General features: G+C 52.5%; 6 protein-coding genes across 6 annotated transcripts; 5 read left to right on the forward strand and 1 right to left on the reverse strand.

Annotated features, from left to right (window-relative positions):
* Positions 1-1,456: 1,456 nt before the first annotated feature.
* On the forward strand, positions 1,457-3,510 carry CTHT_0012270 (uncharacterized protein; the record flags this gene model as incomplete). Its single annotated transcript, XM_006691681.1, has 4 exons — positions 1,457-1,464; positions 1,532-1,676; positions 1,747-3,324; positions 3,397-3,510. The coding sequence occupies 4 exons, from the start codon at positions 1,457-1,459 to the stop codon at positions 3,508-3,510; spliced, it is 1,845 nt and encodes a 614-aa protein (XP_006691744.1).
* Positions 3,511-5,169: 1,659 nt separating this feature from the next.
* On the forward strand, positions 5,170-8,167 carry CTHT_0012280 (uncharacterized protein; the record flags this gene model as incomplete). Its single annotated transcript, XM_006691682.1, has 6 exons — positions 5,170-5,221; positions 5,297-5,355; positions 5,466-7,445; positions 7,509-7,752; positions 7,813-7,921; positions 7,978-8,167. The coding sequence occupies 6 exons, from the start codon at positions 5,170-5,172 to the stop codon at positions 8,165-8,167; spliced, it is 2,634 nt and encodes an 877-aa protein (XP_006691745.1).
* A 1,977-nt stretch (positions 8,168-10,144) lies between these two features.
* Positions 10,145-14,734, forward strand: CTHT_0012290 (uncharacterized protein; the record flags this gene model as incomplete). The annotated part of the gene is made up of 13 exons (XM_006691683.1): positions 10,145-10,287; positions 10,760-11,222; positions 11,276-11,398; positions 11,924-11,991; positions 12,072-12,225; positions 12,328-12,338; positions 12,482-12,584; positions 12,639-13,222; positions 13,278-13,299; positions 14,188-14,352; positions 14,478-14,540; positions 14,608-14,657; positions 14,725-14,734. The coding sequence occupies 13 exons, from the start codon at positions 10,145-10,147 to the stop codon at positions 14,732-14,734; spliced, it is 1,959 nt and encodes a 652-aa protein (XP_006691746.1).
* Positions 14,735-15,667: 933 nt separating this feature from the next.
* Positions 15,668-17,761, forward strand: CTHT_0012300 (uncharacterized protein; the record flags this gene model as incomplete). Its single annotated transcript, XM_006691684.1, has 4 exons — positions 15,668-15,679; positions 15,744-15,813; positions 15,932-16,653; positions 16,718-17,761. 4 exons carry the CDS (start codon positions 15,668-15,670, stop codon positions 17,759-17,761), a joined length of 1,848 nt encoding a protein of 615 aa, XP_006691747.1.
* A 724-nt stretch (positions 17,762-18,485) lies between these two features.
* On the reverse strand, positions 18,486-20,535 carry CTHT_0012310 (palmitoyltransferase-like protein; the record flags this gene model as incomplete). Its single annotated transcript, XM_006691685.1, has 2 exons — positions 18,486-19,298; positions 19,570-20,535. 2 exons carry the CDS (start codon positions 20,533-20,535, stop codon positions 18,486-18,488), a joined length of 1,779 nt encoding a protein of 592 aa, XP_006691748.1.
* Positions 20,536-21,969: 1,434 nt separating this feature from the next.
* On the forward strand, positions 21,970-22,683 carry CTHT_0012320 (uncharacterized protein; the record flags this gene model as incomplete). Its single annotated transcript, XM_006691686.1, has 4 exons — positions 21,970-22,074; positions 22,233-22,284; positions 22,384-22,565; positions 22,639-22,683. The coding sequence occupies 4 exons, from the start codon at positions 21,970-21,972 to the stop codon at positions 22,681-22,683; spliced, it is 384 nt and encodes a 127-aa protein (XP_006691749.1).
* Positions 22,684-22,784: the final 101 nt, after the last annotated feature.

Consider the following 22,784-nt stretch of genomic DNA (forward strand, 5'->3'; position numbering starts at 1 on the left):
AGTCAAGTATGTCTTTTTGAATGACTTAAATATATATATATATATATATATTGTTTTCAGATCGAGACGGCGCCTTGCCCACCCATCTTTAGCTTAACCATTGTGCGCGAGTTTCGATGACTCGAATCTTGGACCGAAGGCCAGGCACTTAGTTCTGAGTTTCTCTCCAATCCTCATCAGACTCTCGCAACCCTTCATTCTCGATTGACAAGTCATCCTCACCAACCCCTATCCACATTATCAACTCCCTCCAGAACTATTGCAAAAACGCACTTCAACGTCTCCGAATTTTTAAAAACAACCGACGCTAGCCGGTGCGGCTCTGTACAATCATAGCTAAGCCAGTCACAAATCGGATGACAATTACTTCCTGTGGATTGGAGATCCAAGGGCGTTCCTGTACAGGAACAGGTTGCTTGGCCAACAAGCATGGAGTTGTTGGTGGTTGTCCCTAAGACGGTGACCCAAGGATCGGAGTGAGCTGGTTTGAAGGGTCTTGTACATACGGATTGAAATGTGTGAAACGGACTTTTGAAATGCACAATTGTCAGACGTGGCAGGCTCTTAATGTAGGCATAACACTTGTTAGCTTCCACAGCAGCAAAGTTTGCAGACACTTCCAAACATCTCAGCGACGGCAGACACAAAGTTGAGACAACTGCTGGCTTCCGATCATCGGTTTAAGGGACAGCCCTCTCGTAATGGGACCCACCGCGGGGTAAAGAGACCGGGCGGGCCGGGCTACCCCGCCAGTGGAGTCCATCCTGGTGTGTTGCATCTCTCCCAGCTTGCCACTATTCACATGGCTTGGCAACATTCCCTTTGTTTAATCCAAGTCATGTGCTTGAAGACAAAAGGGCATAAGCAGACGATGCAGTCTGGAGCAAAGTTTGCGGGGAGGAGGGACAGTCTTGAATACAAATTCGGAAATTTGTGCATGGGGAAAAAGTGAAGTGAGCCAATGAAAAGCGGCACAAGATGGCATTGACCAGTGGGATGACAGAGGGGTTTGAGAGCCCCACAATGCTTTTGACGCAACTTTTTGCTGCTTTCATGGAAACCCGCAGTTTGTTACTTCATTGCACAAAAGGTACGTATGCGTCTAGTGGCGGGTCGTGACAGTGGGGCGCACAGTGAAGCGGAACCGAATTGGAAAGTTTTGATGGGTCATTTTTCTTTTCTGGTTTCGTGACTGGTGACATGGGTTGGTTCAAGTCTTGAAACCACTCACCTATGACTCAGGGCCTGGTCGACTTCTTTACCGTCTGTACCCGTTGCCAGCTTCACTTCATCTCCATCACACATAACTTCAACCAGTGGACTTGTGGTAGCCTCTGAGTAGTTATATGCTATTGAGCCTCTCGTTTGCTGCCGGCACAGACCGAACACTCCTAAACAACATTTGCTTCCTTCGTCCGTGTGATACTGTCGTTTCCACCCTTGCCACTCGCCCATCATGCCGATGTAAGTCCAGCATGTGCTCAGCGATTGCGATTCAACATCACCAGGACATGAGTTAACTTGTTCATAGGCTCAAGGACCCTTCGACAAAATACAAGAAGTTCAAGCCAATTCACCTCCCGGATCGGAAATGGCCAGACAGGACCATCGACAAGGCCCCGCGGTGGCTGTCGACAGACCTCCGGGATGGCAATCAAAGCTTGGTTGACCCAATGGTTCGTGCTCGCTCCCATGTTAGAATACTCCGTGGTATCAGGGGCATCTGGTTAACCCAGTGTTGTGCAGAATGGGGACCAAAAGTGGAAATACTTCAAGATGCTCTGCGACCTTGGCTACAAAGAGATCGAAGTGTCGTTTCCTTCTGCTTCCCAGACTGATTTCGATTTCACAAGACGCCTGATTGAGACCCCTGGGGCTGTGCCAGATGATGTCTGGCTTCAGGTTCTTTCCCCTTGCAGAGAAGATCTTATTCGGCGCACAATCCAGGCCCTGAAGGGCGCTAAGAAGGCCATTGTTCACATCTATCTTGCCACTAGCGAATGCTTCCGCCGGATCGTCTTCAACTTCACCGAGGAGGAGAGTATCGAGCTGGCTAGTAGGTGTACTGCTCTTGTGAGATCTCTGACCAAGGACGACCCAGAGCAGCAGGGAACAGAATGGGCCTTTGAGTTCAGCCCTGAGACTTTCTCCGATACGGATCCCGATTTTGTCCTTAGAATTTGCGAGGCGGTCAAGAAGGCTTGGGAGCCTACGGTCGATAACCCCATCATCTTCAACCTCCCGGCCACAGTTGAGATGTCGACCCCGAACGTTTATGCTGACCAAGTCGAGTACTTCTGCCGCAACATCAGTGAGCGCGAGAAAGTCTGCGTTTCCCTCCACCCTCACAATGACCGTGGCTGCGCAGTGGCTGCCGCTGAGCTGGCACAAATGGCTGGTGCCGATAGAGTGGAGGGTTGCCTCTTTGGTAACGGTGAGAGAACTGGCAATGTTGACCTCGTCACCCTTGCCCTGAATCTTTACACCCAGGGTATCTCGCCCAATATCGACTTCTCCGACCTCAACAGTGTGATTAAGGTTGTAGAGGAGTGCAATAAGATCGAGGTACACCCCCGTGCTCCTTATGGTGGCTCCCTGGTTGTGTGCGCTTTCAGCGGGTCACACCAGGATGCCATCAAGAAGGGCTTCAACCTCCGCGAAAAGGAGGGCAAAGCCTACCACGAGCACTGGCAGATTCCATATCTGCCGCTCGATCCCAAGGATATCGGTCGTGATTACCAGGCCGTTATCCGTGTGAACTCCCAAAGTGGAAAGGGTGGTGCTGCCTGGATTATCCAGCAGCAGCTTCACCTTGATCTCCCTCGCGGCCTGCAGGTCGCCTTCAGCAAGGTTGTCCAGGATATGGCCGAGAGGAAGGGTCGTGAACTGCTCCCGACTGAGATCACCGAGCTCTTCCAGCATACATATTCCCTGGTCCAAAACGCTCGGTTCCAGATTGTCGATTACACCATCACCCCTGACCGGTCCACCTCTCCGGCACCTCCTGAGCCTGGCAAGACTCAGGACACCAGGAACCTTAGGAGGGTCTTTGATGGCGTGATTTCGATTGATGGCGTCGAATACAAGATCCGTGGTCGTGGCAACGGTCCCATCTCGAGCCTGGCGAACGCTCTTCGGACGGTTGGCATCGATCTCGATGTCCAGGACTATAAAGAGCACGCCGTTGGAAGGGGCCGCGATGTCAAAGCTGCTACCTACATTGAGTGCATCGCTGCAGGCTCCAGCGAGAAGGTCTGGGGTGTTGGCCTCCATGAGGATGTTGTCCAGAGCTCTATCAATGCCCTGCTGAGCGCTGCCAGCAACGTGAGTGACCCATTCTGTTACATAAAAGCCGTATTGTCTCGAGCGGAATAATATTGACTTCCCTTTCTGCAGTTCTACAAGTCCGGCAGCCCCAAGATTCCTGTACAGGCTGCTAACGGTGTCAATGGCTCTGCGAAGATCACCGACATCATCAACGCTCTTGAGGCGAAGGCGGATGAGATGTAATCAAAGTTTGAAATATGTGTCGTACTCAGACAAATGTGTCTGATATATCTTTTTTTCTTCTATCTTGCAAAAAACTGGACTCTGGGATTGAGGATGTGAAAAAAGAGAGTGATCAAAAATCTGGGCTTCATTTCAGTTAACAGCATCTCCTGTGTCGACCTTATTTGCTTGCACTACCCCTGACAAAATGGCCAGTGGTCTCAATCAAGACTAAATGCACAGTTCAGCTAGCCAGTTGCTAGTCATTATTTGTACCACAGCAACCTGTTGGAGAATTCCTATGGAATCTTGCGGGTGCCATCGTGTGAACTCTCCCTTGGCAGTCCTCCCCTGTTGCTCCCCATTATGTACGTATAGATCAAAAGACCTCTCTCTCTGTGCCCTCATACCGAGCAAAAGCTTGGTCGACAGCCAAAAAGAGATGACATAACGTGGTCTGAATAAGGCCACAAAGACGAACAGCCTCTACCAGTAGTGCCAAGTTGCTTCTGTCTTGGTTTTTAGAGAATTCACGAGCTTCTCTATTAAGTGTTCCAACGCTTGCCAGGATGGATAATGTATCATACAGGGGAGGAATCTCCTGGAAGATGGTGGAAGGCATTAATCAGGGAGGATTTTGGTACATCAAAACCTTGTAGGCACTTCTCGCAGGCAAAGATAGTAGTATCTGGAGTTTAAGTACTCAGGGGAGAAATCAATGTGATTTTTTTTTAGTGATTCCCAAAGAGAACAATCACCTGGCATGTCTCGTGTTCCAGAGACGTGGATGTGAATCCCTTGGGGTTACTGTCTTCCAGCTGAGTTGCCCAGCCTGGAAGCCCGAGCTGTAAACCCCCTCCTTGCCCCGCGTGTATGGAGTGGTAAGCCGCACTGTATGTCATCTGCGAATTTGACTGCAATTCTACAGTGTAAAATTTATACATACGGTGCGGATCCCACCAGGGCCGGACTGCATTCCCACTGGGCTGTCCGCTGTCCGCTTGCGACTGCCCCAGGATGCCTGCCAACGAGCGTTGTTCGTTGTTGGACTGCTGGCACACCAATTCTTGTCTCTCCTCATCGCCTTGCCTCAAAGACCGCTTTTCCACTGTCCTCGATTTTTTTTTTCTTCGAACGAGAGACAAGACTGGCTGCCTGCACGTCACAGCCATTTCTGTTCTCCCAGCCGCGTTTCGTCCCCTTCGACACGTTCTTTTTGCGGTGCCCGCCCAGCAACGGCTTGCTCTGCCCAGGCAACGCAAACCCTTTTTTCTCGACGTTTAGTGGTTCAGCGGTATTGGCGGCATCCACTCTTCGACCAGGCCGGGACCTTCGATTGTTGACAAAAAATTTGAACAAAACAGACCCGCACACCTCAACTCGATAACCCTCCCATCAGAAAAAGAACAGCCTTTTGAGCATCGCCATCTTTCTGCACTCTGGCGCTTGCTCTCCCTGCGAAAACAATCGAGGGTGTTCCGGTCTTTGCTGGCTCCTGCTGCTGAAGCCAGGCTTGTCTCGACGCCCTGTGTGGATCCTACCCACGCCCCCGCCTACGTGCGCAAACTTTAGCTGCCACAGGCAACGAAACATTCTCCCTAGCAACCCTCCCTCTCTCGCCTTCAGAGCCCCCGCTTTCCACACCCCTCAACCACGGGCCATAGTACTCAAATCGTAGCCATGGAAGGCGCACCGGATATCAATATCATTCTTGAGAACTCGCTGAGCCCAGGTTTGTATTTGCCATCTTGAGCTGCCTTGACTGATTTTTACCATGACGTTATCTTTTGCTGACTGCTTCTTCCAGACGCGACTCTGCGTCACGCGGCGGAACAGCAGCTCACCCATGCTGCTGAGACCAACTTTGTAAGGCTTCCTCTTCCTACCTTTGCTTTGCCCTTTTCGACTTTCTACCTTCCTAGTCCAGTGTCGATCGAGAGGAAACAGTCTTCGCTGACACTTGTTTCGTCATCCAGTCCCAATACCTCCTAACACTTGTCCAAGCCCTCGCAAATGAGAGCAGTGAGGGGCATATTCGAGCCGCCGCTGGTATTGCCTTGAAGAACGCCTTTAGTGCACGCGAATTCGCGAGACAAGCTGCGCTACAAGCAAAATGGCTCAACCAGACCGATCAAGAAACGAGGACACGTGTTAAGCAGCTGGCGCTGGAGACGCTGGCCTCGTCCAACTCCAAAGCCGGCCAGGCTGCTGCCCAGGTCATCGCTGCGATTGCGGCGATCGAGCTTCCCCGGAATCAGTGGCCTGAGTTGATGCATGCCCTCGTACGAAATGTCAGCGAGGGTGGCCAGCATCAAAAGCAGGCATCTTTGACGGCGATCGGCTTTATCTGCGAGACGCAGGATACCGATTTGAGGAACAGCCTTGTTGGGCATTCCAACGCCATCCTAACTGCCGTCGTCCAAGGAGCTCGGAAGGAGGAACCGAACAACGAGGTCCGTTTTGCTGCCATTACTGCCCTGGGCGACTCGCTCGAGTTTGTCGGCAACAACTTCAAGCATGAGGGTGAACGTAACTACATTATGCAGGTCGTCTGCGAGGCGACACAGGCGCAAGACTCTCGGATACAGCAGGGTGCGTTCGGTTGCCTCAACCGAATCATGGCCCTTTATTACGAGCACATGAGATACTACATGGAGAAGGCTCTCTTTGGCCTGACTATCCTGGGCATGAAGAGCGATGATGAGGATGTCGCGAAGCTGGCTGTTGAGTTCTGGAGCACTGTGTGCGAAGAGGAAATCGCTATCGAGGACGACAACGCTCAGGTAGAGAGCTCAGAGCAGATGCGGCCGTTCTACAACTTCGCTCGCGTCGCCACGAATGAAGTTGTTCCTGTTCTCCTTCAGCTTCTGACTAAGCAGGACGAGGATGCCTCGGACGACGAGTACAACATCTCCCGCGCCGCCTACCAGTGCCTGCAGCTCTATGCTCAAGCTGTTGGGTCAACCATCATCCCCCCTGTTATCCAGTTTGTCGAGCATAACCTCCGCCATGCTGACTGGCACTTCCGGGATGCTGCAGTGTCTGCCTTTGGTGCCATTATGGATGGTCCCGAGGAGAAGGTGCTGGAGCCTATTGTGAAGACTGGCATGCAGCCTTTGATTGCCATGATGGAGGACGAGTCTATCCAAGTTCGGGATTCCACTGCCTATGCCCTGGGTCGCATCACCGAGGCCTGCTCGGAGGCTATCGACCCCAACACACACCTTGAGCCCTTGATTCGTTCTCTCTTCAATGGTCTCATGAACAGCCCTAAGATGGCCGCTTCCTGCTGCTGGGCTCTCATGAACATCGCTGAGCGGTTTGCCGGCGAGCCGGGTGCTGCTCAGAACCCCTTGACACCCCACTTCAACCAGAGCGTTACCAACCTGCTCACGGTTACTGCACCAATGAATGGTGATTCCACCGTCCGCACCGCCGCCTATGAGGTCCTCAGCGTGTTTGTTCAGAACGCTGCCAATGACAGTCTCAGCGCTGTTGCCTCTCTCTCCACTGTGATTCTTCAGCGCTTGGAGGAGACGCTCCCGCTGCAGCAACAAGTTGTCAGCGTTGAGGACAAGCTCATCCTCGAGGACATGCAAACTAGTCTTTGCACTGTCCTCCAGGCCACAGTCCAGCGATTGGACAAGGAGATTGCTCCTCAGGGTGACCGGATCATGCAAGTTCTTCTCCAGATTCTGAGCACTTGCGGCGGCAAATCTAGTGTGCCCGAGGGCGTCTTCGCGGCCATCAGCGCCTTAGCCAACGCCATGGAAGAAGAGTTTGCCAAGTACATGGAGGCCTTCGCCCCCTTCCTCTACAATGCTCTTGGCAACCAAGAAGAGCCGAGTCTGTGCTCGATGGCTATTGGCCTTGTCAGCGACGTTACTCGGTCTTTGGGCGAGCGTAGCCAGCCGTACTGCGACAACTTTATGAACTATCTCTTGGGTAATCTTAGGGTATGTTGTCGACCGTTTCGCATCGAAATTGTCGAATCAGCTGTACTAACTTGATCTTCGCAGAGTACTACCCTTGCGAACCAGTTCAAGCCTGCTATTTTGCAGTGCTTTGGCGATATCGCTAGCGCCATTGGCGGTCACTTTGAGACCTATCTTACCATCGTGGCCCAAGTGCTCCAGCAAGCTGCTACTATCACGGCTGGGCCCGATGGCTCCTATGAGATGATTGACTATGTTATTTCCCTTCGGGAAGGCATCATGGATGCTTGGGGTGGCATTATTGGTGCCATGAAGACCAGCAACAAGAGTATGTTTTTACCTATATCCTCAAGTTATCTCTTGGGCTCTTGCTAACATGGCCATTCAGCCAATGTCCTTCAGCCTTATGTCGAGTCCATCTTTGCGCTACTGAACAGCATCGCTAACGACCCCAACCGCAGCGAGGCTCTCATGCGGGCCTCAATGGGTGTCATTGGGTAAGTGATCATGTTATGGAGAGGTAAAACCTTGAAGCAGTGCTGATTATATGCAGTGATCTCGCCGACGCCTATCCTAACGGCCAACTGGCCGATGCCTTCCGGCAAGACTGGATCACGGCCATGATCCGCGAGACAAGATCGAACCGGGAGTTCGGAGCCCGCACGATTGAGACGGCCCGCTGGGCTCGTGAGCAAGTCAAGCGCCAAATTGCTGGTTCACAGACTGTCATGCAGCAGTCATGAATGTGTCCACTTAGAAGCAGCTTGCAGATTGAGACTCCGGAAGTCTTGCTCTCTCAGTCTTGGAGGCAGTTGGGACGACGTTTGCCCAACCTTATTGGCCTTTTAATGAACGTTGGACGAGCCCTTTCTTCCGCGCCCTCCCCGCTACTCCCAACACATCACTATCTCGCGATAAGGCACGTCACGGCACGAGACGAGCATGATGCAACAGAGGTGCACAGATCATGTGTATATAGACCCTGCCTGGCCCCTTATCGGAGATCATACCCTAGAAGTCACTTCACTATCTAACACCTTTAGCACCTTTTACCCTCCATCGGGAACGCCTTTTATTTTCCATTTCTTACTTGGTGTCATGGGTTTATGGGACGATGATAGAGGATCATGTACTGTTCCATGCTTCTATATCTCATAGAGGCCGGGGCAAACACACCATCATGTAGAATTGTGAAACGGATTATTCCCCTGAAAAGAACGGCGGTATGGATGACGGCTTTCGACGTCCACGTCTATAATCTCGGTGACTCTGTAAATGGTCATGTATGCAACGGTAGGGATTAGGTTACTCCGGGTTTTGTGGCTCTTTGATACAGTATAGCAAGAGACGAGCCACACAATGATAAGCCGCTTCTTGGCTGATAGATCGGCGTTCACTTGATGCTGTGATCAAAGGGTCGAGTTGTGTATACCGGACATGAGCTCGGGAGTCCGGAGCTGTAAAGTCAGGCCAAGTGAGCCTGTATCGATCACTTCCCTTTACACACAAATATCGGGCACACTTTGGCAGACAATGATCATTGTCTGTACAGATTATCTTTGTCCGTCTGTTGTCCGACCACGTCTAAGCCTTGCGTCTCGGGCCAAATGCACAGTGCGTCATCTTGCTTGACTTTACATTTATATCCTTGACCTCAGAAGTTTGGGGATTTGCTGGGGTTGGAAGAGGGCTAGAGAGAGATGGATAAACAGCCCTGTAGGGAGGACAAACCAAACCAATTCGATGGCATGCCTGCAAGCCTTCAATCTGACATGATCATGGAGAGGAGGGGAGCCTAGCTTGAATCATTTCATCCGCCCAAACCCACATCATGAAAGGCCACGAACCACCCCGCGCTCGATTGCCCCTCCCTTTTACAGGCCGTCTGCAGGCAAAGCAGAGCACTCGCATGCCCTGCAGCGCGTGGGCGTGGGGCTTGAGGCGACCCCGGCCCTGTGCAGGTCAGCAATCGGGTGCTGATCCGGGGGCAAGGGGAGAGAGCACAGCGGGGCCGTGCACGGACCACTGCGATTAAAGCTCCGGAGGGAGGGCTGTCGGTACCTGGGAGGGGCTGGGTTGGTATGTGAGAGGATGGATGATTGGTTTGGAATGAGATCAGAGACGTTAGATATCAGAGCTTTAAGTCGTGGTATTGCGATGAATGCATCCAAAAACCTAAGTTTTGGAAAGGAGGTGGTGTAAATTACGAAAGCAATACGGTAAGCTCCTACAAATGGTTCGAAGCACGGGCAGCCTGGGAAGAGTGGGTCTCGTCCGCATCTTGTTCGCAGCGTTTTGATGAGGGAGGAAAGAGCCCTGCACTGAAATTGGGTTTCCGGCGTTAAGGATTAAAAAAGATCTTTGGGGTTTTGCTGTTGCGTCCAGAACACTGCTGGCTTTGCTGTCTCCCAGCGCGCCAGAGATAAGGTTTTGCACCGACATCCTTCGAGGCTCAATCCATTCAGCGCCAAAAGAGAGCTTTGGGCTGCCAGCAACACTGCACCTCAGCCCCACCCGACAGCGACAGTTCTTGTGAGTTCACTGGACTCTCCGACCGCTGATTTTAGGTCCGCAACCCGTTCCTGACCTCTCTCGTTTGTTTAAGCCCGGACGGACTTCGTTGTCCACTTCCGCTTCTCTCCGGCAGGCTCTCTGGCTCCAGGCAGGCTCTAGGTTTCCCGAGACCGAGACACGCCCCGTATCGACAGGGGCGTGCCAATATGGACGTCGACAATAATCCTTCGGGCCCATCGGTGCCGTTGACGGTGCCCCCTCCGCCTGGCCAAAGCCCGGACCAGCTGCAGCCCGGAGGAACGCATCCACCTGTCATCATCAGACGGCGTGCCCCCATTGCCTGCCGAAGGTGCGTGCGCTCGTGTCCAGACTTTCCCTTTCTCGGATCGCCATTTCAATTGTGAAAGACATGAATACGGCCATGCCCATTCCCGTTGCCGAACCAGATATTTCTGTTTCATCATGTCGGGCCTGACAGCCTGTTATTTAAAGCTTTGTAGAAGTTGAATGAGATCCTGACGAGCAAGTCAAGATGTCGTCGCATGCGAAGTAAATGTGTAGCCCATGAAAAGGGGAAACCGCCATGTCAGGCATGTATTGATGCCGGCTTGGCCCCTTCAGAATGGTGAGCTTCCGGTTTTCCATATCCATTCAGCGCCGAACTCTTTTTTCCTCTAATGAACTCCTTCTATCTCTTTTCCGGTTGAAATGAGAAGCGACAAATCAGGAATGTCAGTACTGATGCTGTGAGCTGGTACAAGTGTCTTCCCACTCCGTGGAGAACCGGACCTCGATCGCGAGTATCGTCACCCTCGTGTCAGGTCCGACAAAAGCAAGAAACGAGATGTGACGAAAATGAAAAGTGTAGACGAGTCTATCCCAGTACGTCTACCTGTTCCGGCGGCTCCTAGCCAGGTTAAGGGCGGCGATGAATGGGATCTGTTGCCTCCTCTTCTCGAGGTTCTCGATGCCGTCAACACTTTTACGCGACATTACTTCCAGCTTGGCTTTATCCCGAAGCAATTGTTTCCAGAACGACTCCAAGCGAACCCCCGCTCTGTCAGTGTTTTTTTCCTCCTGGGGATCCTCAGTGTCTCGGCGCGGTTGACACCAGCGCTAGTGAGACGATATGGGAGCGCCGTCAAAGCCTCTGAGATATTCATGGAGCGAGCTTCTGCTTTAGCACAGACTGAGGTTTACAAGGAGCCAAGTCTGGAGAGATGCCAGGCCTTCTATCTGCTCAGTATCGCCCAGCAAGGGAGCGGCTTGAAATACCAGAGTTCTGTAAGTAGTGGACCCAAGCCTTTTGCAGTAACAAACAGCTGACCTTGGACAAGATCAACATGGCCATATCTATCCGAATGGCGACTTTGATGCAATTGCACAGGGAAGAAACATATGTCCTGCAAAATCCCACTAGAGAGCTCATCATTAGGGCCGAGTCTGCCCGCAGAACCCTCGTATGTATAGCCAAGGGGCAGTTGAGCAGTTCGGTTGTGATACTGACCCAGTATTTCCAAGTGGATGCTACATAGTCAAGACAATCTACATTCAGGTCCTCATTCACCTGTTTCGTTGTCGGCTAGTGACATCACTACACTGCTTCCTGCAAGCGAAGAAGACTTTGCTGCTGCAAGAGAGCCGGAATTAAGGGCAGCTCTTGAGGATACGCCCCCAGCATTGGAAAACCCAGCCTTGGTCCACGATAAAAGGCGATCACTCTTTGCGTCACTAATACAAGCTCACTACTACTGGGGAGCTATATCTCGTCAGGCGATCAATAAGAGCAAGAGCATGCGCCCATGGGATTCATCAAGTGAGTATGCACAAATGCAGAGGAGGCTGGACCACTGGGAAAGCCAGCTACCTGAACGCCATCGCTGGAGTCCTGCTTCACTGAAGAAATATAGACAGGAAAGCTTGGAGCTGGTATTGCTTTGAACCTTTGCTAGCCCTCATGTACTGTTAACTGACATAATCGCCAGGCATATCTTGGTGTAACCATGATCCCTCGCCTTTGCAATATTGTCCTTCGGAAAGCATATCTACAGGAGTATGTCCTGATTGCCTCACTCTCTTAGTTGCCTTTCCATAGACTCCTTTTTTTTTTGGCTGACTACGAATGGTTTTCAGGATGCTATCTGATAATAAATCAGACCCCACGTTGACCTCGTTTTGGAATAAGATGGCCCATGAGCTTTTCCAGAACGTTGAAGATCTCTACCAACAAATCGAAACTCAGTTCTCAGAACGGCCGTCAGAAGAGGGGCCAGGTGCTCAGATGGCAGTAAGTTCCAGCATTAGAGAAGTCAGCAAAGACTGAGGATAACAAATGAGCACAGGCGTTTTGCGTGTATACTTGTGGTTTTCTTGCATGCTATCCTCACAGATTCCCGCACAGTAAGTTTCGTTCATCAGTGTGGCACTTTGAATCTTCTGGGAAAGGGGACAATGCTGATCTTTTTAGTTTGCCCAAACCACAGCATAACTCGTAACGCTTCACAGATGGTTGAACGAATATTAGATATTCTTAATCACTGCAGGACCGTATGGCCTTTAGCCAGCAGATGGTATGAACACCTCGAGCGATTCTACAAGACGCAGTCGGTGGTGCCTGTTGGAGCAGAAGGGGGAATGGATGACAGCGTAAGTGGGGTCTGTAAAGGAACGCAAAAAACGTCGTTCCTAACCATCTTCCAGCGTGATCCTATTCCCCATGTTCTGCAACAAGCTCCCAAGGGACAAGATATGAGGTCTGGTAGTCAGACATCCATCTCTCCGATCCCAGGGCGAGATGGTCAGCCAGCCAGCAACCCGGCTGTAACTATCGCTCCATTATCTACACCTCCTGTCGTTTCAACCTCGTATGCAGGCGCAGCTGGTATAGCGCCACCGACCTCAGTCGCTCAAGCTCAAACTGTACCACAACCGTTACCTCCTCAACAACACATGCTTCCTTCTCACAGCCAGGTCGAAGTTACACCAGCAACAGTTCCAGTACCGCAAGGCCCTGCTGCTCCAAGGCCGCCCACTACTGACGGCTTGGGCTTGCTCCTTGAAGCCTTCGATACACACCAAGCAGCGAGTGGTGCAGCAGCTCCTCCCAATGTCGTGGTGGCTGGACCAACCACCATAACTACCGTTCCTCAACCTCCACACTCTCAGCACCAAGCTCAAGCAACGTTCAGCCCACATGTCCCAACCCAGCAGCAACAGGCATACTTCCCTCCTCAGACTCAGCCGCAACCGAATCCCCATGCAACAGGGCTGGTTATGAACGATGGGTATGAACATGAGCTCAGTTACTATATGCATACGAATAACGTCTCCGGAATACAGTCAGGTTGGTCTGGAGGGGGAAGTATGTTTGGGTATTAGTCCGTGGGTGGCTGTGATGGGCGAGGGAACGAGAAAAACTCCTAGTAAGTTTATCTTTAGCTTCATTTCGGAGGACTATATATACTAGCAAGCATGTTATGGGCTCAATAATCTCATGTGAACCATGATCGAGAAGGATCAATACAAAAGTTGGTTGGCGCACTAGAACGTTTTTTATATCTCTTTTAGAGACTTCCTTGGTAGTTCATAATTTTATGGATTATTTACCTTGGATATGCTCTAATATCGTAGCTGAAACTCATTATGTCGTTGATTAGACCTTCAACAAACAGCGAGGTTCTTGTTCGCTTTTCTCTCGAGAGTTCTTGGTCATTGGCCTTCCACACTAACGGTTGCCTTTTTACATGGGAGCATAAGTATTTTACATGTAGATTATGCGCTGCAAAATGCAAGTGCTGGTTTTGCGATACGGATAGGCGATCATCTATGAATTGGATATGCATATATCGGGCTCTCCTCGGCGATAAGCACCATACAAAATCTCCTTGTCGAGCTATCATTGGTCCTACGCAAACAGCTTCGTCATAGCCGGATCCTGGAGCGGGCCCGTTCGGATCTTTTGTCGCAATCACTTTGCGCTGCAACTGGTTCTTCAGTGACGCCGTGTCATACTCTCCCACACATTATCCCACAATCATGGCGGCCAGGACAGAAACAGCACAGCACGTGCTGTCACTGGTATGTACCTTTTTTTTTCTTTCTCACCAGCTTTCCGTGAAGCACCCCTCCAGCAATCAGTCAATCAATCAGCCATTCTGCCGCTGGCTCTTAGAGATGTTGACTTCTAGGGACGGCTGTGCTGAAAGATCTTGGATAGTTGGGTGCTGACTCTACTCGCACTTGATCATAGTACCGGCAACTTCTCCGTCAAGGGCGCCAGTTTACCAACTACAACTTCCGAGAGTACGCCAAACGCCGGACGCGGGATGCGTTCCGGGAGAATAAGGATGTCCAGGACCCCGCTCAGATCCAGGAGTTGATCCAGAAGGGGAGGCAAAACCTGGATATGATGAAGGTGCGCTTGGTTCCTTTTTTAGGGGGGAAGGGGGGCCGATCTCCGGTGGAGGCTGTGGTTCTTTGTCCCAAGTGATTTGGGGGCTTTGTGAGAGGCAAGGCTGACGAGGTGGATCTGCATAACAGCGCCAGGTGGCGATCAGCCAATTTTACCAGCTGAACAAGCTTGTGGTGGAAGGCGGGTTATCAGTACGCCAGGTTCCATCCATGCAGTTTGCGGGACAGCTGTAGGGTGTCTCTGACATAATCCCTCCAGGGCAAGGATTCGCCGGGGCATGGCGAGACGGTTAGGCAGAAAGACACTGGGTGAGTGACAAAGACGCGGACCAGTCAGTTGGTTTTTCAGTCGCGGATGTTGCTAACTGTTGTCCAGCTGGGACTGAGCAATACTCTCGCAAGAGGATAAGAGGCTTCCACTGCAGCTTGCTCACCGAGTTCTACCTTAGTTCGGAAGTCTAGGGACCTTGAGACTCGCTGCCAGTATGTGTATACCAGTAATGACCAATGACAAACATTGCAAATCTACCAGGAGTTTGGCGCTGGGACAACTGCGGATGTCCATGGCATCAAACATGCACATAAGATTCTAGAATCGGACGATTTTCCTTTGAGCAAGAGTTGAATTTTGTAGGCCAAGAGGGCAGAAAATGGACATACGGAAAATGAGATTGGTTCAATGATATCGGAACAGAAGAGTTATGTATGGTCGTCTATCCGGTCTTTGGATGTGATCGTTGGTCAGGATCCGCCGGGACAGGACCCTGAGTCGAGGCCACAATACAAGGATTACAAACAGCAAAGCCTGGCTTTGGTATCATGATATCGTTATAACCGGGTCTATCACATACGCGGGTTGCCAGAGCGGCGGAACGCGCCAGGTGTTTGGGGAACCGCTGCTGGTATGCGAATGGCCAATTCAACTTTCATCACAACCACTTGGCAAGCCTGCGACACCACCTTTACAAGGGTCTCCTGTGGACGAGCCATTGTGCCATTGTTCATCCAACCACACCTGGAGTTAACCTTCACGTTTTCTCACAAATTCCTATCAACCTAGCGCCTTCGGATATACATATTCGCTCTTCATTCTCACTGCCAGATCTTGTTCTGCTGCTGGTTCAATCGCTGGACCCAGATCTGCGCAGCGCGACGAGAAGACTCGAAGCGCAGGTGTTCGCCTACAGCCTTCCACGGCACCTTCGCGATCAGATACAACGTTTCGCGCTTGGTGATAGCTTAGTCATCGCCGGAAGCTCGACGTTTGCCGTGGATACATTGTGACGGAGATCTCAGTATTCACATTTAGACAGTTCGCGATGGCACCGCCTGTGAGTCAAGTCCAAAGGTTCAGCTTAGCAGCAACATTAGCTGACAGCTCTGTGTTGGAAATAGCAATTCCGGACTGCGACGCAGACGCGCCGAGGTGCGCGCAGTGGTTTTGTGGAACAGGATGACTTTGAGGGTATGTAATTGTGCCCAATGATCCCTCTACCCCTCCATTATGAGATGTCACCGGAGAGATGCACTCTTCCTCGCGCCAACATGTGACTGACCAAACACCTCATCTATAATGTCAACAGGCCTGCCGGTGCGACAGTGGCGTCAAGAATGGGTCACCTACACTCCTCCCGTCCCCCAGGAAGTAACTCAACAGAGCGACCGTTGGGCCGTCGAACTCCCGTTTGGCATGCCTCGTGAGAGCCATCTCCTACCGCCGCATAGTCAGGAATTGCTGCGCGCCGCTCGATCAGGTCGGTTGTACAAGCGACCTGCCCCAGAGGAAGAAGACGTTGATGTCGAAGTCGATACCATTAAGGGTGAGAAGAAGGACTGGGAGACTCCCAACGAAGGTTTCACCTTCAAGGCTTGGAAGCAAGTGCCGCGCAACGCAGAAGCCGCCGATATATCCTACCTGGCGAAACGTCCAAAGAACATCATTACCTTAGCTGCGAAGGTTGAACCCGCGCAGCCAACAGGTCCGACCATTACCAGAGCGATCGTCCGTCGAATCGATGCCGCCGGTAACCCCTACGAGCAGACCATTACCCTTACTGAGGGCCAGAAGGTGGATGGCGAGATCATCTCCACGACAGTGGTGCCGGCGCCGACAACGCAACCAGAAATCGTTCCTCAGCAGACAACACCCGCTAGGAGGAGGCCCCCGCCGCCCAAGAGGAAAGCTAAGGGTGTTGGGCGAGGGAGGAAGAAAGGGAAGCTGCCGTTGCCGATGCATGCGACGAGATCGCAGAATGCTGCGGCGGCAGGGGCTGATGCTGTTAAGACAGAAGATAATGGTGTTGAGGTAAGACTATTTTTTTGTTCCCGTGCTACGAACGAGTGGCCTTGCTGATAACTCTTCCAAACAGGGAGTTAAAGTCGAAGATGCCGAAGACAGCGCGAACCCAGATAGCGAAATGGCCGATGTCTCTGGGGTACCATCCGACGAAGAAGAGGGCGAAGAGGATGAGGAGGTCGACGAGGAGGGCGGTGATGAAGAGGGCGGTGAAACACCTAATGTTGGGAGCACAAATGGCGATGTTCCTAGCCAAGAGCCGGAGGACACTGAAATGTCCGATGTGCCCCAGCAACCCTCTACCGAAGAGGCTTCGCAGCCCCCGACCTCCGAAGGAGAGCCTCCAGTGCAGAAGGTGGTGCGCTTCCAAACTCCAAGCATCGGGACAAAGCTCGAGGGCAGTCCTCTGAAGAACGTCATGGTCGCATCGCCAACAGAGCCGGCGGCGCCGTCGAACGATTCCATCCCGCCCTCAGTAGCACCACCATCACCCCCATCTGACCAAGCCATGGAAGTTGATCAACCCGACAACGATAAGACTGCTCCAACGGCCACAACCATCACAGAAACTCCCGAACCCCAAATCAAGCTCGAACAAATCCCTTCGGAACCACTCTCACAACCCCCCGCTGAACAACCAGCGCTCACCACGCAGACCCCTTCCCAAGATGCCGCCGCAGCAACCGAGTCTGAAGAACCTCCGTCATCAGCGTCTGCAAATCCAGCCGACCCTCTCAAACCCCCTGCTTCTCCGGCTCTCCTGCCTACAGTCACTAACGACAACGAGGACGACGGGCTTAACTTGCTTGATAGCCTCGAGAGGGAGTTGAATAAGCAAGAGGAGGCTGCTAATGCGGCCAAGGTTCAGAATCAAGCTGCCTATGCTGGTGGTGGTGGTGGTGGTGTTGGTGCCGGTAATCCCGGAGCTGGGGGTGCAGAGCAGGCAGCTGAAGAGGAGGAAGTCGATACGTTGGCAGTTGCAACTGAGGAGGGTAAGGGGAAGGTTGCGGTTGGGGATGCGGGGGCTGGGTCTGAGGCGGATAAGGGAGGGGAGGAAAAGCAGGAAAAGGCTACAGAGGAGTCGGCAGGAGGGAGCTACGCAGGAGGTGAAGACTGAAGGAGAGAAGCCTGAGTGAGAACTTAGGGATTGGATGAGAATCGGATTGAGAGAAAGTCCAGTTCGGACTATAAGGGTGCTAACCTTGTTTGGGTTTCTTGTAGCATACGCCGTTTAAGGGCATTAATCATATCTTGGGAACAGCGATGATCACTAACTTGGAGACCTTCCCCAAAACACAAGTTTTTTGAATTTGTAGCATTACAGGCATAGGGATGCGATAGGCCTATCAATTATAACAGACGCTTATCCATTCCCAAACCGAAAATCAATTGGGACGAACAGCTACGCCCAGTATGATTTTCTATTTCTCCCCAAGCCTCTTCTCCCTCCAGTGCTATACTGCTACACTATAAAAGAGCACACATGTGTGGATAATGTATTCCACTCATATCGCCGGGTATAAGATACATGAATCCAACCACCACCATTACACAACTATACATAGGATTAAAAAAAATGAGGCGCCGTGTCTTTGCTTGCTTGCTTGCTGTTGAGAGTGAAACCGCGAAAAAGTCTAACCCGTTTGTGAGGTTGAAAAGAAGCCATTAACTTCCACATCTAAAAACGCCATTGCTGTTGCCGTGGTGGGACACGCCTGGCCGCCCAAGAACAAAGATAAAAAAAAAGGAAAGTAAAAAAGTATAGTGAATGGCCATTAAATCGCTCGGCGGGTGATTTTTCTTTTCAAACAAAAGGAGGTTGAATAGTAAATTAGGCAGGATCATACCTTCGGCATCGTAACAGGCCTCGCCGCATCCCTCAAGGCCACGGGTCCCATAAACTCCATCGGCCCGCCTCTAACGTCCTGCATCTCCATGCCCTCATCCCTTTCGCGCTTGCGCCTGCCGAAGACGATCCCCTGCGTCCTCTTCTGCGCACTGAGCCGCTGATCGCCCTCCTCATACCGGCGCTTAAACTGGTAGTACGACGGCGGTCTCGGGCGACAGAGAACCACAATCCAGTTCTTGCACCAATTCGCTTGCGTAAAAGCCCGATACCGGTCCTTCTTGAGAAACTTTTGCGAGTTGAGATACTCGCGCGTGGTCTCGCCGCGCGCCATCAGGAAAACGTGGTAGCCGGTGAGGGCGGCGGGGTACGCGGCAGCCAGGATGCCGTAGATGACCATGGCGAAGGGCACGCGAAAGTGGTTTATCGACGAGCCGAAGGAGATGTCCTCGCGGCGCTGGTAGACCAGGATCTGGGCGAGAGAGGCCCCGGAGAGGTAGAGGCCCAGGACGGCGGCGCTCGCGACAAAGGTGAAGAAGTAGCGGTAGTTGCGGCGGCCGACACAGTTGTTGAGCCAGACGCAGTGGTGGTCTTGTGTTTCGACACAGTTGTCGCAGAGACGGCAGTGGTGGGCGCGAGGGGGGCGCCAGATGTTGCAGGTCTTGCAGAACTTGGTGGGCACTTCCATGGCGGCCGTGTTCTTTTCGTACGACTTGACTAGCACCCATTCTGTTGTCGGAGGGCCAAGTCGGTACGGGTCGGGGTCCTCTTCTTCTGGGGGAAACTTGTGCAGGTTTCGCGGCAGGATCTGTAAGATGTTAGTCGCTTGAGCATATGCCACGCAAGTCTCACTTAGAAGAACTGACCCCTGGGTCTGAAGCTGAGGCATGAACGAAAGATGAGAAACAGATGAAGAAAAGATAAGCGAAGGTGATAGGGATCGCTGGGGATATGCTGTGCCACAGCCAGGGTGCTGAGAATATGAAAAAGAGAATGCCGGGAATCACGACAAACGATCCCGTCGCGACGTTGATCGGACGATATCTAGTGTTTTGTAGCCGACCTCCCATGCAAAATACCGTACTCCCTTCGAAATATTCATAATTCCGACCAAGATTTGGTTTCTTTTTGGACTCTGGCCGTTCCTTAGGGGTTCCTGGAGGCATGGGAGTCGAAGCAACGGATTCCAGCTTCTCTCCCCCTTCCATTTCCCGATTACCGCCACCAGCATCACCGCGCGGCAAGATGAAGCTGGACCGTAGTGAACGTGGGGTACGAATCGGCGTCGGGATGTTGACTGGTGTCTTGTGAGTTTTGCTGTTGCTGCCATCAAGATCCAGAACAAGGTTCTTTCCGGCATCTCGCCTTCCCTGTAGGGGTTTGACACTATCTGCTAAGCTCGAAGCGGGATAATGGCCATGTGTTGGGCTTGTAGTAGCCGTGATGTGGGAAAACCCCTCCTGCTCGGTGAACTCTGTGCCCCGTGAAGGCGGTGGCCGCAGGTCTCCGTCGCCGGCTTGTCCATCCAATTGCGCGCCAGCCTGGGTGTCTGGACCCGAAATCATGCTATTCCGATTTTCTCCTCCGTTTGAATATTGAGAGAAGCGGCGTTGCTCCATGGTACCTGGCCTACCGAGACCTCTTTGGGCTTGCAATTTTTGTGAACTCATCGGCCGGAAGAAGGCATGCGATGTGAGTGTCGGGACGTGGCTTCGGCTCATCGCGCTTCCCGGGCGTGCCCCTACTGATGACCCGCCAACACTGCCCGCAATGCTTGCACGCTTGCCTGCTAGTCCTTGCCGTAATGACGGCGCCTGCCCCCATGGCGCTCTCTGGGAGATGCCGGTCATGCCGGTCCTTGCAGTGCCTGGGCGAGAAGTGCCATCCGAGTACAATGCGCTCCTCCTGTTGGCTGCGACGCTGGGTGCCTCGGCTGCTTCGCCGCCATCCTCAGTCATGATGTCGGTCATTCGCGATGATATGATGCTTGGGGGGCCAGGAAATGCAGATCGTGGGAATTGCGGAAAGCCATCGTCGCCGGTCATCGTGGGAGAGAGAGCTCGCGGCGCTCCCTCTCCAGGCCTCATCGTGGTCGTCGCGGATCGCTTTTCGCAGACTTGACGGGCAGGCTGATGATTACCGGATCGCGAGCCTCAATTGGGACGATCGCTATAACATTTCTGGCGTACGGGGATGCGAGAAGTCGAAAATTTTGTGCTAACAAACGTTGCGGGATGTTGCGACGAAATGCACGATGGGTTCAAGGCTGAAGTGTACCCCTGAAGGCCCGGGCGCGTGTTGCAGCCCCAGCGTGATGACGGAGTGGATTCGACGAGACGAGACGGCCGGGAGCTGACGAATGAATGGACGCCGATCTAATGCAGATGGTTGCTTCGGTCGAAGGCCCAAAGATACCGTTGCAGAGGGATGCGTCGGCGGACGGATTGAAGGGAAAAGGGAGAATGAGGTTAGGAGGATGGTGAAGGAGTGCTTCGACGCGGGAGGACAAAGGACAGGGCCCTGGATTCTGGACAGCGCGATTGTCAAGCGAAAAAAAAAATGGAGAGAACGAGCGTCGAGAAGCAAGCAAAAAAACGAGTGAGGCCACCACAAAGCAATGGGATGCTTGGATGGAATGCGAATACCAGGTGCCAAGTGCCTGGTGGCCGGCTCTGGGTCTCTCTGGTCTGCAGCACTGCACGCACTGTCCAGGGTCTGTAGGAGGCAAGGCGGAGTTGGCTGCTGGCAGTCGTCGTGATCTGGGGTGCGATGGAAAAAGCTCACTGGCCGGACCAATACCATACACGGCTTGGCATCGACTTCTATCGCCCTCTTTGGTTTGGCTGGCGGCCCTTGACTGAGACCCCTGAACGGAACGAGAGCGACGAATCCACGGGAGCTCGCGTTGATGTCAATGTTAGGTCCGAGAAAGTGTTTTTTTTTCTCTCTGCAACGCATGATGAAGTCGAAAGGCTCATACTTATGTAGACAAGCAATGATGGATGTGGCTTAAAGCCGTAGCACATGTGTCCCATAAGTGGGCACAGCAGTGGTGTTCATGCTGTCCAACCCTGAATCCACAGAAACCAAAAAGGGAGCCATCTCTCTTCGGGCTCACAGACTCCTCCGAGTCGTTAACAATAGCAGAAGCGCAAGAAGTCTGCAACCAACAAAGGGTTGACAGGCGCTGGGACATTCAAACGAAAGATAGTCCGAGCTCCCTCGCATCCCTGACGCGAATGCTTACCGGCATTGGGGCTTGGAGGTTTGAAGTGGCCCAAGCTCCAAGACCTTGGGTTCGCCAACCCCCAGCCAGCCCACCTTACGTAATCAGGCGCCAAGCCGTCGAGCTTCGGCTTTGACGAAATCGATCGTATGAGAGCACATCCAAGCTTGCACGACCATCGCCGCCGAGCTCCTCTCAAACCAGCAACACCAAACTCCCCGCTCTCCAGTTCCCCGACACCACCACTGCAACAATGGCTTCCCACATTGCGCGCCGGGCTTTCACCACTACCGCTCGCCGGCTGGCCTCCAGCGAGGAGGCCCTCAAGACCGAGTCAAAGAAGAACCCCGAGCTCATGGTGCGTCAAATTCCCACGGAAACACCCGACTCTCGTTCCGAACCCTCGACACCCGCGACGGTGATGACGAATTGCCCACGACCGCCTTCCACGACCTGCACTGCACACATGATATTCGATTGGACCCAAGCTGACACGGAGCTGTTGCACTGAAACAGATACTCGGTGGTGTTATGGTTGCTGCCCTCGGCGGCGCCGGCTACTACTTCGGTCCGTCATGAACCCCCCTCCATCGTTGTCCCCTCTCAGCATGCCACGTACCTCACGGTTGCATCAAGACTTACACGAGTGCTCTTCTCTCCCCAACAGGCCGTTCCCCCACTAAGGCGACTTCTGAGAACGCTGTCCCCATCGCCTCTCACAGCATGCCCTGGGAGACTGGCTCGTCGGGCAAGTACCAGTACCACCCTGGCGGCGACCCGAACGCTCCCCTCAAGGATGCTCCTAGCGCCGTCAACGTTGTCGTCATCCCCAACGTGAACCTTCCCAAGGTATGACTTCGGCCAGTGTTGAGATTGTTTTTTAAAGTGAAAGAGGGGAGAAATGCTAATATATTTTCTTCAGCGCCTGCATGACAAGTACAACAAGTGGGGCAAGGAGGGCTACTAAAACTGCTTCAAGAAGGGGGAAGGGCTTGCACGGTTGTCGGCTGCACTATGTCTTGACGAAGAACATAGCATGTAAATACCTTGACCTAGATTTTGGGTGGT

Source organism: Thermochaetoides thermophila (assembly GCF_000221225.1).
Source record: "Thermochaetoides thermophila DSM 1495 unplaced genomic scaffold scf7180000011814, whole genome shotgun sequence".
Lineage (NCBI taxonomy): Eukaryota > Fungi > Ascomycota > Sordariomycetes > Sordariales > Chaetomiaceae > Thermochaetoides > Thermochaetoides thermophila.